General features: G+C 39.4%; 1 protein-coding gene across 9 annotated transcripts in view; it reads left to right on the forward strand.

Moving 5' to 3' along the window:
- LOC109266906 (BEN domain-containing protein 5) overlaps positions 1–14,608 on the forward strand; it is a 1,451,617-nt gene that overhangs the window by 1,115,393 nt on the left and 321,616 nt on the right. For all 9 annotated transcript variants that reach the window (XR_002079911.2, XM_053895592.1, XM_053895596.1 and 6 more), the window contains one exon: positions 3,676–3,715. Coding sequence is in view for 8 of the 9 variants with exons in the window: in XM_053895592.1 (XP_053751567.1) it covers positions 3,676–3,715 (40 nt within the window). In the remaining variant the exon portion in view is untranslated. The remainder of the gene's footprint in view (positions 1–3,675; positions 3,716–14,608) is intronic.

Raw genomic sequence — 14,608 nt, forward strand, 5'->3', positions numbered from 1 at the left:
AATGCCATACAGTTTTCACTGGCGCTCTCAAATGATGATACTAGTCAGGCCATTTAGTAATGAAAAATTTATCTTTCATTCCATTCCTTTTATTTTTGAAGAACTTTGAGAGAATTATTTGAATATTCCAGTTTCTTAGGTAAAACCCACTGCACAGTGATTCTTGAAAGTACACTTCAAGAATTTTTATTTTGATTTTTTCCATTTTTATTTGCATGTAGAACAGGCAGAGTTTGCAATCCTATCATAAGAGCTACAGGTTAAACAATAGCCTACACTTACCTGCTTGGGCCACTAGGTGGTGCACACATATGTCTGTGAACTGTAGGTTAAGTGGCTTGTCACCAGGTTAGATGTAATTCATCACCACAGCAGTAGTACAGACAGTAGGAGCTGTTGGAGTCTAGGAGAGCCAGTGATCCTGTGGGTGAGAGTAAAAGAAGGAAAGTCTCCCACAAGAAGTGGATAGCCAGTATTGCTGTCTGCGAAGATGGTAGGAACAAAATCATAAAGGCAAAGTAAGCCTAAAGGCGTGGCAGAGGGAAAGCCCTGTGGAGGAAGGGGCATGGTTACTTTCCAGGCTGATTAATTCCTACCTAACAGGGCTGTGGTAGAGGGAATGACAGAATAGTTGAATCATTTGAACCATATGACATAAAACATTCCTTCCAGACCTTTGCGCTGGCACTGGAGATAGAGAGATGGAATGACAGTCTTACCCTTGAGTAAGGACCTCCTGAGATTGAAACAGAAGAAACAGATAGTTAAAACAGAGCATGATACAAAAGGTTGGTTTTACAAGATTCATTGGAAGAGCAATGTGTGGACTATTCTGTTGAAAGGAAAGAAGGGTGTTAGGTTTGGAAGTTGGCATGCAAAGAAGACCTCATGGACGTCTTGAGCAGTAAGAGGGGACTTCCATGAAGATCAAAGGTCATGAAAGATCAGGCAGAGAGAATGGCATGATCAAAGCCATGGGGAGAGGGTTAAAAGAATAATGTGGATTCCAGGAATGCTTCAGTTGAATTTAGCAAATGCTTACTGAGGGTTACTATATACCATGGACTGAATAATACATCTTCTAGCCCTTATGATGCTCTCCAACTAGTGAGAAAGACACTGAAAATTGCAATATGAGAGGGAAGTGAGATGTGGTCCCTTTTACATTCTCTCTCTGCTCTTTAGCCCTCAGTGCTTTGGCCATAGGGAGTCTCAGGTAAGTCTCTACACCAGAAGAGGGAGCCCACAAGCACAGCACCTTGTTGTACTTGACTCCCTATCCCTGAAGGTGTTTCACTCGCTTTCATTTTACAGGTGTGAAGTTTGAGGCCAGAGACATGGAGGGCACTATCCAAACCCCACAGAAAAGCCAAGGCACAAGCCCATGTCTGTCTGCCTCCTGTCATATTTTCTTCCCTTTTTTCTCTACTGGACCCCACAGAGTCACTATTTACAGATAGCTCTTTAATTAGGAAATAGACACTTCTCAGATAAATAATCTTTCACCAGCGTCATCACAAAGTCAAACTTATAGAAAAATAGAAGGATGCGTTGTTTTCTTTCCTCAAGCATGAGAGAAGTGCTGAGCCACACAGGTTGGCCTTGGCAATGGCAGCTTGAGCCAGTTGTGCCACTGGCCTGGTTCTGTGTTTGGGAGGGAAGGCAGTCTGGCTCCAGCATTCCTTCTAGCCCGTGTGTGTGGGTGTGTGTTTCTTTTCAGAGTGAGGATGTGTGTTCACAATGTATGTCAGTGACATCTTGGAGTTGCATTGTTTGCTTGGAAATGTCAACTGGAATGAGTTATGAACTGGCAGGAAAACAGTGATGTTGATTGAGAAGTCCTTGAGGGACTTCTTTCAGGCTCATGAGAAGTCATTGAAGTAAAGGGTACAGAGATCTTAAAGAGGTTTTGACTGGGACAGATCAAAGTCAAACAGAGGAGGAGAGAGACCATAAGGGCAAGGAGATTTGAGACCATGTCTTATGAGGAAAGGACACAGGGACTAGGCATATTTAGACTGGAGAGAAGACACAGTTCTTCAGATGTCCAAACTCTTGTCATGGGCTGAGGCAGCTAGACACAGTAATGGTGTAATAGGAAAGCAGCTTTTAACCCTGCTCAAAGTACAGCTATCCAACTGATAAGAAGTAATGAACTCCCCATCAAGAAAAGGGATGAAACAAGCAATGTGGGGCCATTGCAGAAGGGATTCCTGACCTGGTAGCAGGTCAAACTCAGTGACTTTTGAGCTCCAAGTATCCATAATTCTATGAAAAAGGAAGAGGTAACTTATATAAACCAAGGGTCACGTGGTCTATAGTAACAACAACAACATCAGTACTGATTATCTTTTAGGTGAGCACCTATTAAGTATCAGGCACCATCATAATGATTTATGTACATTGTCATATTTGGGGCTTTCAGGCCAGCATTAGAACTGACTAAATTCTAATCTGGGCCCTTCCATTTAATGAAGAGGTGCTCTTGGAAGATAATTTTCCTCTCTGAATTTCATGCCACTTCTCTGTATAATACCAACCCTGTAGGATTGCCAAGAGTATGAAAAGACATGACACATCAAAGCACCCAGTACTGTGCCTGGCCTATAGTTGGCACTCAAAAAATGTTTATGCCTTCTCATTTCTGCTTAAGCAGAATTTCAATAAGCCATTCCCCATTCTTGGAGAAAGACAAGATAAATAGGGAAATGCAGGTAAGGTGAAATATGGCAAAGGATCTATTAGAAGAAATACTGGGTAATCAGAAGTCACTACAAGATGTAGCCTAGAGCAATGGTTCTTGTTTGCTTTTACCCTTTTGGAGAAAAAAAATACAGATTTCTGGGACTATTTATGGAAAATGAAGTGTAGGAAAGAGAAAGAAGTCATCTGGGGCTTAAGAAATCCTGGCTTAAGTCTTTAAGAGAGTTGCTCACTGCCCCACTCCCAGCCGCCAATACCCACTTCTCCAACCTCAGGTTCCCATGACATCCAATTCAGGACAGAGCTTTCCTGTAGGTATGCTGTGATGTGGGGCAAGCCTACTGAGATATTGATCTCCTCAGCCCTTGGGGTAGCCAGGGCCAATTGCCTACAAACATAAGCAGCCTCATTCATATGGACTAGTGCACCAGGCAGATACTTTTGCTATGATTGTTATATGTTACAAAGATAAGACGATTCAGTTAGAAAAGAAATGGTTTCATCATCAGTAATTAAAATTGTCATAGCATTGCTGAGCAAATTAAATAAATAAACCAGCCCAGGAGTACCTTGGTTAGAAAGGAATATGAAGAGGGTGACAGTGACGTAGGGACCCATGCAAAGAGGATTGCCAAGATATGAGATACTTAAACAGTGGGGCTAGCATGAACAAAGGGTATCTCGTACAGAGGACATGAGCTCATGGCCTTTCCCTAGGTATAAAATAGGTCTGACTGGAAGACCTCTAAAGCCTCTCACCTCTGACTGTACAAGGATGAACAAAAAAGCCATCCATTCCCTTTGTCTCTAGGGTGCAATGCCTCTCTGCAGAATTGTGAGCAAGCACCACATTCTCCCCTTTATACCCTGCTCTGTGTATCTGAATATCCCTTTTGTGTGTCCACCCTAAGCTGCTAAGCACAGTTCGCTCTCGCTCAATTTAGTGATCTCATAGTATGTTTTCTTTTGCAGCAACAGCGGCAGCTTGACCTCCTGACAATCACCAGCCCTGGTGAGTAGGTGCAGCCGTTCTGCTTTGGCTTTTCCCTTATTTCCCAAAGCGATGCCTGTTTGCCTATCCAAGTGCAATTCCTGCCCTCCTCCTTTGACTCCCTGGAGTCCCTTTGACTCTTAGTGCCATGAACAATGCTTCTCCCTCCATTCTCTGCCTCACAGGCATTTCCTACCCCCAACCCCCAGCTTTGTGCTGCCTCCTCTTGACTCTGCAGATGGCAGGACTGATAATCTGATGTTGCTACATATTCCAGGGCCAAATTCTCCCCAGATCGTTCAATGGACTCAAGTGTCAAGGAAATGTCTTGGGCGCATGAGAAATGAGTTTCGAAATCATGGGGAGCAGGAAAGCTGCCCGGCAGGAGGCATGGAATGGAGGAAGGATGGCTTATGAGGAAGGACTAGTCTGGAAAAGTGATTAGGTTTGGTATTCTGTGCTGAAGGTCAGAATAACTCTGGTCTCACTTTAGGGGAAATTCAAGTTCCCCAACAAAGCTGTGGCCATGGGAATTCTTCCCCCTAGGCCTGGCATCTAGCCTAGAGAGTGGTTGAGTAGTTTAGTTTTTCCAGAGAGGTATTTTATTTTGGTTTGGGAACTTGAGGCAAAACTGGCCAACAAAAGTTGCTATTCTCTCTTGGGATCCAAGAGGATGATGATGCCAGCAGGGTTAGTGAGCTTTCAAGAATGGGTGTGGTGGGTCATCTTTATCCATTCAAAATATTTAGCAATGCTGGTGAACCCCTGCTGTGCTAGACATTAACACTTTGGTTACTGGACTGGAGGGATATGGGATTGCGAGGGAGGGGCAAATGTGGTAGAGTGGTCACATGGCAGGGTTGGGGCTCTAGGAGTGGCTTAATTACTGGTAAATATGGAGGCATTTCAATATCTTGGCATCCAATATGTCTATACCATGGTATCTCTGGCTCTCACCAAGCTTGCCATGCTGTACCTGGGTGCCAGCTGGCTCACTTACAAGGAGATTGAGAAACTGCCCTCTGCAGGCACTATCTTAGCACAAAGGCTAGTCATCTGGTCTCAGTCACTGAGGTAAAAGACAGTGACTACAAATGTAAGTTGGATCTACCCAGTTCAGGTGACCTTACCGTATTTCCATCTGATAGAGCTTTTTGAGCTTAGGACTTTAGAAGAACAGAGATTAAGTGGCTGAAAAATGTTTAATCTGCTCTATAGATGAGCTATGTTCAATGCATATATGATTAACATATAGAAATTTCAAATCATGGGCTAACATAACTAGAGTGGCTCACGTGTGTGACATGTGACCTACCAATCCCTCCCAGCAAGGTGCTGGTGAGGGAATATCTCTGTCCTTCTTTGGTTTCTGTCCATTGTAATTGTGTACTATTCTACTCCACATGTGCTAACCCAGATTGCCTGTTTCCACATTCCAGTTTCATCTTGTTACATCCTGATATGATGCAGACGTATGAATTGGAGGGGATTCTTGATATGTCTTTAGACCCTGTTTACTTTAGTTCTTTTGTGCTAGCTCTTTCTGTTCCTAATTGCTGCTGCACAAATTCAAGCAGAGTAGTAGTGACTCTGAGTGTACTCCTTTTGAAGAGCTACAGAATTGCAGAATAATAACCGCTGCCAGAGTTTGGAATGGTTTATAATTTTACCTACTTTTAGATATTATCTAAAATGTCTCCTGGGTAAAAGCTTCCCAAAAGGTATACCATGGCACACTGTGTACTGCAAGTAGGCTACCTTTGTGTGATATTATTGTGAGATTTGCACCTGTGAGATATTGATCCACTTACCTCTCAGGGGCACAGGTAGGACCTGAGCAACTGGAGCCTCCAGGGTGGTAGCCTCACTCCAGTGTACAGGACAAATATCCATATGTGCCATGACATGGAAAGGTTGGGAAGCACCATTAGACCAGGTATTATCTGGACAACTTCTATCCCATGTCAAAAGCACTTTCCTCCATTGCGACTGACCGTCCCTCACTTTTCATATCATCCCTATTCCCTATCTCCAGAAGCTGTAGCAGCAACAGCGGGCTTACTACCTCTCTGGGGCCGTCAGTGGGAGGTACTAGCTTGTCTGTACTCCTCACCACCATCCTCCACACAGAGCTTCAATCTGATGGTGCCACTCTTCATATACTAAGAGCTTTCAGAAGTGCAGGTTGGGAATTTGGAAGCCTTAATAATCTGTGTTATCTTCTTTTCTTATTTTTTTTACTGTGAATAATTTTGAATATACAGAAAAGAGGAGAGATATAATGAACAGCCGTTATTGCCCTCCCTGCCCCACCAAACATGTTGGCTTTATCATATCAATATTGAGCCATCAATGCCACAGAGTCCCCTATTTGAAAAATTTATAGATCTAGTTGAGACTTTTCTATACTCTTACTGATTGCAGCTTTCTCCCTTCACTCTACAGGTAACCACTATAATAAATTCTATTTTTTTCCGTATCTGTGTATATAAAAATAAAGTAGCTATAACTGGTATTCTTTTACAAATTCCTCTAAGTGATGCCACACTGTAAATGGCATTCTGTGACTTTTCCCTTACTCATTATTATATTGTACAGATTGATTCATGTAGATACATATACTACTGGTTCATTCATTTTAACTGCTATATAGTATTCCACATATGATTGCATTGCAATTTATTTATCCTTTTTTTTGATCATAATTTAGGCTATTTTCAGTTTTTTATAATGGCAAGCAATGCTACTAAGAGTGTTTTTGTGCTTGACTCCTGTGTATAACCATGAGAATTTCTCTAGGGCATATAGTTAGGAGAGGAATTCTTGATTTTGTGCATGTTCAAATTTACTATGTAATTATGGCCAGTTGTTTTCCAAGGTAGTTGAACAAATACATGCTTCCAATGGAAAAGTGTAAGGGTTTCCATTTCCTTAAATCCTTAATACTTGGAATTGTCAGGCTTACAAAATTTTACCACTCATCATGATAAATGTGAAATGGTATCCGATTGTTTTTATAATATTTGTTTCCCTGATTACTGATGGGTTGAGTATCTTTTCAAATGTTTATTGACCACTTTGGTTTCTTCTTTGGTGAATTGACTTTTCATATTCTTTTTCCATTTTCCATTGATTTGTTGTTTCTTTTTATTGATTTATAAACCTTTATTATTCCAAATATCAATACTTTGTCACTTATATGCATTGCAAATATCTTCTCCCAGACTGGGGCTTGTGGTGTTGGGTTTTTTTTGGTTTTTTTTTTTTGATTAATAATGTACTTTTACATGGAAGATTTTTAAAAATTTAATGGAATTAAATTTATCAACCTCTTGCTTTGCTTTTGTGACTTATGTAAGAAATCTTTCCTTCCCTGGATATCATACTCTTCTGTATTTACCTCTAAGAATTGTCAAGTTTTATTTCATACTGAGTCTTTATCTCATTTAGTAATGATCTTTTGTATAATATGACTTAGGGATTTACTTATTTTTTTTGTTTACATATGGATAACCCATTGTCTCAGCACCATACAACAACTACTGCATCCCTTCTCCCACTTATAAGCAATTACATGCCTGTCATATAGAAATTATCCTATATACAGAATCTGTTTCTGAGGTCTCTGTATTATTCCATTGGTCTACCACACTTACTCTGAATTAACTCCACACTGTCTTACTTATAATACATCTTAATTTTAATATTATCTTTATAATTAGTAGGGAGATATCCTTCTCCTTTTCTCTTTTATGGAAATCTTTTGGAAATACCGGTATCTGTTGGTTTTTTTTTTTAATAAAATCCAATAATCTATGTATTGTGACAGGTGAATTTAATCTGTTTGTATTTATTATAATTACTGATATATTTAGATAAATATCTACTACCATATTTGTGCTTTCTGTCTATCATTTATTTTCTTTTTTTTTCTCATCCTCCCTTTTTTGGTATTATGTTTTATACATTACTTGCTTTCCCCCTACCCAATCTACAGATTTGGATGCTATTGATTTTATTTCTGACTTTAACTGATTACCTTTGGATGTACATTTGATTATATATTTTCTTACAAAATCTACAGCCTTTCACAAAATTAGCCTTCATAATAAGCTGAATAAAAGATAAACTAGTTGGGGTGCCTGACTGGCTCAGTTGGTAGAGAGTGCAACTCTTGGTTTTAGGGTCGTGAGCTCGAGCCCACGTTGGCAGTAAAGATAACTCAAATAAATAAATAAACTTAAAAAAAAAAAAAGACTAGTTGTTGTATGGTGCTGAGACAATGGGTTACCCATATGTAAACATGCTTTAACCACCTATTGAACACTGTCCTGTCACCACCTAATTATTATTATTTTAGACTTTTCAGTTAAACTGTTGCAAAAAAGAAAAACAATGAATTACTAACAGTACTGAACTAATTTACTTTTCCTACACAGCTTATAAATTTTGTGTTCTTCTTCTTATTATGTATCAAGATTTCCTGTTACCTTATTAAAGTGAATCCTTTATTTTTTTTTTTTTTAGTTTACTTATCTATTTTGAGAGAGAGAGAGCACACGCACATACACAAGTAGGGAAGCTATAGAAAGAGAGGAAGGGAAAGAGAGAATCCCAGTCAGGTGGAGCCTGATATGGGGCTTGAACTCAGGAACCATGAGATCATGACCTGAGCCAAAATCAGCTGCTTAACTGACTGAGCCACCCACATACCCCAAAGTGAATCCTTTAATAGCTATTTAGTGAGAGTCCACAGGCAACCCTCTTAATATATGTTTGTCCTTATTTTGACTTCTCTCTGGAATAATAGTTTGGCTAGGTATAAATTCTAGTTTGAGAAATTTCCTTTGTACTTTGAAGACTTTTAAAACTTGTTTTCTGACATGCATAGTTGCTGATGAGAAGTCTTCCATTATTTGTTTTTAAAAAAATTGTTAATGTTTATTTATTTTTGACAGAGAGAGAGACAGAGCATGAGCAGGGGAAGGGCAGAGAGAGAGGGAGACACAGAATCCGAAACAGGCTCCAGGCTCTGAGCTGTCAGCACAGAGCCCGCTGCGGGCTGGAACTCACAAACCGTGAGATCATGACCTGAGCGGATGGATGCCAGACGCTCAACGGACTGAGCCACCCAGGCGCCCCAATTATTTAATTGTTTTTGATAACTTATCTTTTTTGATAGATTTCAAGATTGAAAATCTTAATGTTCTGTTTTTGGTTTGGGTGGGATTTTTTTTTTTTTTTTTTTTTTTGCTGTAAATAGATATGAATCATTTCTATTTACCCTACTTGGTACTCTGAGTATACTTCCACCTGAGAATCTATGTGTTTCTTTAATTCTCAGAAATTATTGGCAAAATTTCTCTTCAAATACTACTTTTCCCTTATTCCTCTCTCTTCTTCAAGAACTTCTATTAGATGACTGTTGTATTTTCTCAGGTGGCCCACCGTGCCTGTTTTTCATAATTTGTTTTTCATAATTTTTATCATTTTGTCTTACCGCACTAATTCTGAGTTCCCCACAAGTAACTTGCATTTATAAATTCACTTTTTGACCATGTCTAGTCTAGACTCTTTTCCCTGTCTTTTTCAATATTTCAATGACTATATATTTTTAATTTCCAAGATTTCTAATTTTGTTCATATCCACCTGTTCTTGTTTTATTTCTGCCTATTCTGTTTCATAATTTCTTATTCTGTTTTAATGCCTTCGTTTGTTTCTCTGAACATCCTCAATATGCTTATTTTAAAATCTCTGACTGTTCTATAAAATAAGTTTCATCTGGAGTGAATTCAAGTTATAATTGTTAATTTTGTTTTGTATCATTTTTAGCATTTAATTTCTTCATGCATTTTGAAATTTTAATTTGTAAGAGCACTTTGAGGAGGAAATTTTCTGGTTTTCTCTCTCCTCATCCCCAACGCCCCACCCCCAGAACCCCTACTGTGCTCACATCTCCCTGTGTGGTGGTTTTTGTTGTTAACTCTACCCACATCTCAGTATAGGACCTGGTAAATAGTGGGGATATATCCGATCCAGTGACAAAAAGTCAGCAGAAGAGTTTGACATTGTTTCTGTTTCCTGCATCTATATTCCTCACCTCCTCTCTAGGCTTGCAGTGCAAGGAGCTATTTCCCAGAAAGTTCTACAGCAGCCTTTTTAATTTTTTCCCTAGGCTCCTTTCAAGACATGAGAGCCCCACCCTAGGGCTCTAAGCAGAAGATGTAGGGGCACCTGGGTGGGTCTGTTGGTTAAGCATCCGACTTTGGCTCAGGTCATGATCTCATGGTCTATGAGTTCAAGCCCCGTGTCAGGCTCTGTGCTGACAGCTCAGAGCCTGGAGCCTGCTTCACATTCTGTGTCTCCCTCTCTCTGCCCTTCCCCTGCTCATGCTCTGTCTATCTGTCTGTCTGTCTCTCTCTCTCTCTCTGTCTCTCAAAATAAATACTGTCACTCTCTCTGTCACTCAAAAATAAATAAACATAAAAAAAAAAAAGATGTTGTTTCTGATCCTCATCTTCCAGAGTACTGTTAGTTCCTGTTGTCCCACAGGAGGCAAACTTCAGCTGCTACTTCCTGCTTCTATGTCCAGATCTCAGCATGCAAGTAGCCTCAGGACAGCTTACCTTTCACATTTCTGTACGTTTCAACTTTGTGGGGACATGTCTCTCACAAGAGAACCCAAATACATATTTTCATTTCTTTTTTCATCCAATATTACTATTTGATGAGAAAGAATGGGCTTATTGAAGCATGAATTTGTTTAGCCATTTGACCCAGAAATCCAGCTATAGTTTCTTCTTTACTTTCTGGAAAGTTTATTCTCCTATAGCCTTTTCAATAAAAGGGAGGCAGTATGAAGAAGTATTTTTCTCTTATCCAAGCAAAACTCCTAACCACCAGACTGCAAAGAGAAACTATTATTTTTTGCACATGTATATACATATGTAATTTTAAAAATAAAATTCAGATGATACTATATAAACTGTTTTATTTGAATGTAGTATGAACATTTTCAATGTTATTAAATATTCTCTAAAAGGGAATTTTACCTAGTTGAAAATCATTCCATTATATTTATAATTTATAAAAACTCTATTATATGTTAAGTTGTACCCAGTTATTTAATTATAAATAATACCACAGTGAACATTCTTCTATAAAGACTTTTGTATGCATCTGTAATTATTTCTCTAGGAAAAATTCCTAGAATGAGAATTACTGAGAAAGGTGTACATAGGTCACTAGTCATGACAGGCTACATTATGCTGAAGTAACAATGACACCAAAATTTCAGAAGCTAAAAAAAAAAAAAAAAGGCTTATTTGTCACTTTTGGTACATGTCCCTCATGGATTGGAGACAGCTCTGCTTTACATCTTCTTTTTTTTTTATCTTATTTTATTTTATTATTATTATTTCAGTAGGCTCCACACCCAATGTGGGGCTTGAACTTATGACCCTGAAGTTAAGAGTCACATGCTGTACTGACTGAGCCCACCAGGCACCCCTGCTTTACGTCGTCTTTACTCTGGCACCCAGACCAAGCATTCTTTCTTTGAAACATACCTGGGTGTCTTAGTTTGGGTTCCCTAAGAAGAAAACCTTGAGACAAAGATTTCAGGGCAAGTAATTTATTTGGGACATAATCCCGGAGACCTTGGTAGCAAAGCAAGGAAGAAATACAGGAAAAGAAGGGAGAAGAAGAAGAAGGAGAAGGAGAAGGAGATAGAGGAAAAAGAAGAAGAAGAAGAAGAAGAAGAAGAAGAAGAAGAAGAAGAAGAAGAAGAAGAAAGAGGAGGAGGAGACGGAGAAGGAGGGAGAGGAAGAGGCAGAGGGTGAGGGAGACGGAGAGGGAGAGGGAGAGGGAGAAGGAGAAGGAAGAAGAGGCAAGCTACCACTAAGGACAACTGGAACTTAATCAAACTGGAGAACCCTGGAAGTTAATGTGGAAAATAAGCCTCGAGTTATCCCTCTGGGAGGCAAAGGAGTGAGAGTGAAAGTGGGTGTGCTAATTCCCTTCCAGACTTCCAATCTGCTCAAGAAGTATGGACATAGCAGATTCCAGTGGCCAAAGAAAGCTCTCAGGATAGATTTGCACATGTTGGCAATTGGAAATTATTTAACATTATGCACAAGTAAGTGCCCAGTGAATATGTGACATTGCAGCACCTGCCACATGGGTCATCATGGCAGAGGGAAAAGGGAGAGATACAGTGAGCCATGTACTTGCTCTAAAAATATTTGGAAGGGGTCACTTCCACCCATATTTCCTTGGTCGAAGCAAGTTATATGACCACTCCTAAATTCAACAGGGTGGAGATGTATACTCTTCCCACAGGGAAGGGGACTGCAGTGCAGAGAACTAGAATATTTGGCAATGATTCCTTAATCACACCTACAGAAATATTTTTATATTCCCACTATCAAGTTAAGAGTGCTGGTCTTAGGTTTTTTAAAATAATGGCTTTACTGGGGTGCCTGGGTGGTTCAGTCGGTTAAGCCTCCAATTTCCGCTGAGGTCATGATCTTGCATTTTGTGAGTTCAAGCTCCACATCAGGCTCTGTTCTGACAGCTCAGAGCCTGGAGCCTGCTTTGGATTCTGTCTCTCTCTCTCTCTCTCTCTCAGCCCCTCCCCTGCTCACACTCTGCCTGTCTCTCTCTCTCTCTCTCTCTCTCTCTCTCAAAAATAAATAAACATCAAAAAAAGAAAATAGGGGCTCCTGGGTGGCTCAGTCGGTTAAGTGTCCGACTTCAGCTCAGGTCATGATCTCACAGTCCATGAGTTTGACCCCCGCGTTGGGCTCTGTGCTGACAGCTCAGAGCCTGGAGCCTGCTTTGGAATCTGTGTCTCCCTCTCTCTCTGCCCATCCCCTGCTCGTGCTCTGTCTCTCTGTCTCAAAAATAAATAAAAACATTTAAAAAATTAAAAAATAAAATAATAGCTTTATTGAGATGTAATTCACATGCCATAATATCCACCTTTTAAATGCATCATTTAGTGGGGTTCAGTATATTCACAGAGTTGTATAACTATTACCACTAATTCCAGAACATTATCACCACTCCAAAAAGAAACTCCATTAACAGTCACTTCCTATTTCTGCCTTCCCCCATGCTCTGGAAACCGCTAATCTACCTTCTGTCCTTATGGATATGCCTATTCTGGACATCTCATATAAGTGGAATTGTACAGTATGTGGCCTTTCTTGACTAGCTTTTCCACTTAGCATAATATTTTCAGGCCCATCCATATTGTAGTATGTATCAGTACTTCATTCCTTTTTATTGCCAAATAATATTTCTGTATGGATATATCACAATTTGTTTATCCATTCTATTTCATTTGTTTCCACTTTTTGTCTATTATGAATAATGCTGCTATGGGCATTGGTGTATAAGTTTTGTGTAAACATGTGTTTTCAGTTCTCTTGGATATAAACCTTAGAAATAGAATTGTTGGGTCATATGGTAAGTGTTAGGATATAAATTTTGAGAAACTGCCAAAATGTTTTCCAAAGTAGCTGTACCATTTTACATTCTTATCAGCAATGTAGGACACATCCAATTTCTCCACATCCTCTCTGACACTTGTTATTATCTATCTTTTTTTTGAGAGAGAGAGAGAGAGAGAGAGTGAGAGAGCATTCATGTGTGAGTGAGGGAAGGCAGAGGGGGAGAGAGAGGGAGAGGGAAGAGAGAGAGAGAGAGAGAGAGAGAGAGAGAGAGAGAGAGAGAATCTTAAGCAGACTCCATGCCCAGAACTGAGCCCAATGTGGGGCTCGATCTCATGACCATAAGATCATGACACAGGGCTTGATCTCACGACCATGAGATCATGACCTAAGCTGAAATCAAGAGTTGGGCACTTAATCGACTGAGCCACCCAATCACACCTATCTTTTGATTATAGTCATCCTCGTGGGTGTGAAGTAGTATCTCATTATAGTTTTGATTTGCATGTGCCTAATGACGAATGAAGGTGAGCATATTTTCATGTGCTTTTTGGCCATTTGTATATCTTCTTGGAGAAATGTTTAGTCAAATTCTTTTTCCTTACTCATTTTTAATTAAGTTACATTTATCTTTTTATTGTTTAATTGTAAGAGTTTTAAAGTATATATTCTGAGTATAAGGTCTTTTATTAGATATATGATTTGCAAATATTTTTTCAGATGGGTTGTCTTTTCACCTGCTTGATGTTCTTTGGAGCAAAAGAAGCATGTAACTATTATGAAATTCAATTTACCTATTTTTTTTTCCTTTTGTTGCTTGTACTTTTGATATATCTTGGAAAACATTGCCTAACTTAAATTCATAAAGATGTACTCTTGTGAGTTAATTTTTTTATATGATGTGAGGTAGGAGTCCAGCTTACCTCTTTTGAATGTGTTTGGTTTTCCCAGCACCATTTGTTGAAAAGACTGTTTTCCCCCTGTTGAATTACCTGGGCACTCTTGTCAAATGGTCATAGCTTTTTGATGGTATATACTAGAAGGATAGTATTAAGGGAGTATCTAAATACTGGCACTAAGTGCCAGAGCTGTGTTAAGTGCTTTACATATATTTTTCACATAATTTCCCCCACCACCCCATAAGACAAGCATTGCCTTTTCTGTTTTAAAGATGAGAAATGAAAGTGCAGCATAATTATGTGAACTGCCTGCTTGAGCACAGTTAATAAGTGATGGAATCAGGATTCAAATTCAGAACTGTCTGATTCTAAATCCTTTGCCTTTTGTGCTGCTGCTACATATAAATATCACTTCACTTGTAATATTGGTCCATGGAGTCTTCTTTCCCAGATGGGATTCATATTGACTCACTTTTCTGGGGATGAGGAAAGTCCGGAATGCCACAGTATCATAGTCATTGGGACTTTCCCACTAACTGAGCTATGTCCTGAAGAGACA

Source organism: Panthera pardus, unplaced genomic scaffold (assembly GCF_024362965.1).
Source record: "Panthera pardus isolate Hobbes unplaced genomic scaffold, ASM2436296v1 HiC_scaffold_11, whole genome shotgun sequence".
In the NCBI taxonomy this organism is placed as follows: Eukaryota; Metazoa; Chordata; class Mammalia; order Carnivora; family Felidae; genus Panthera; species Panthera pardus.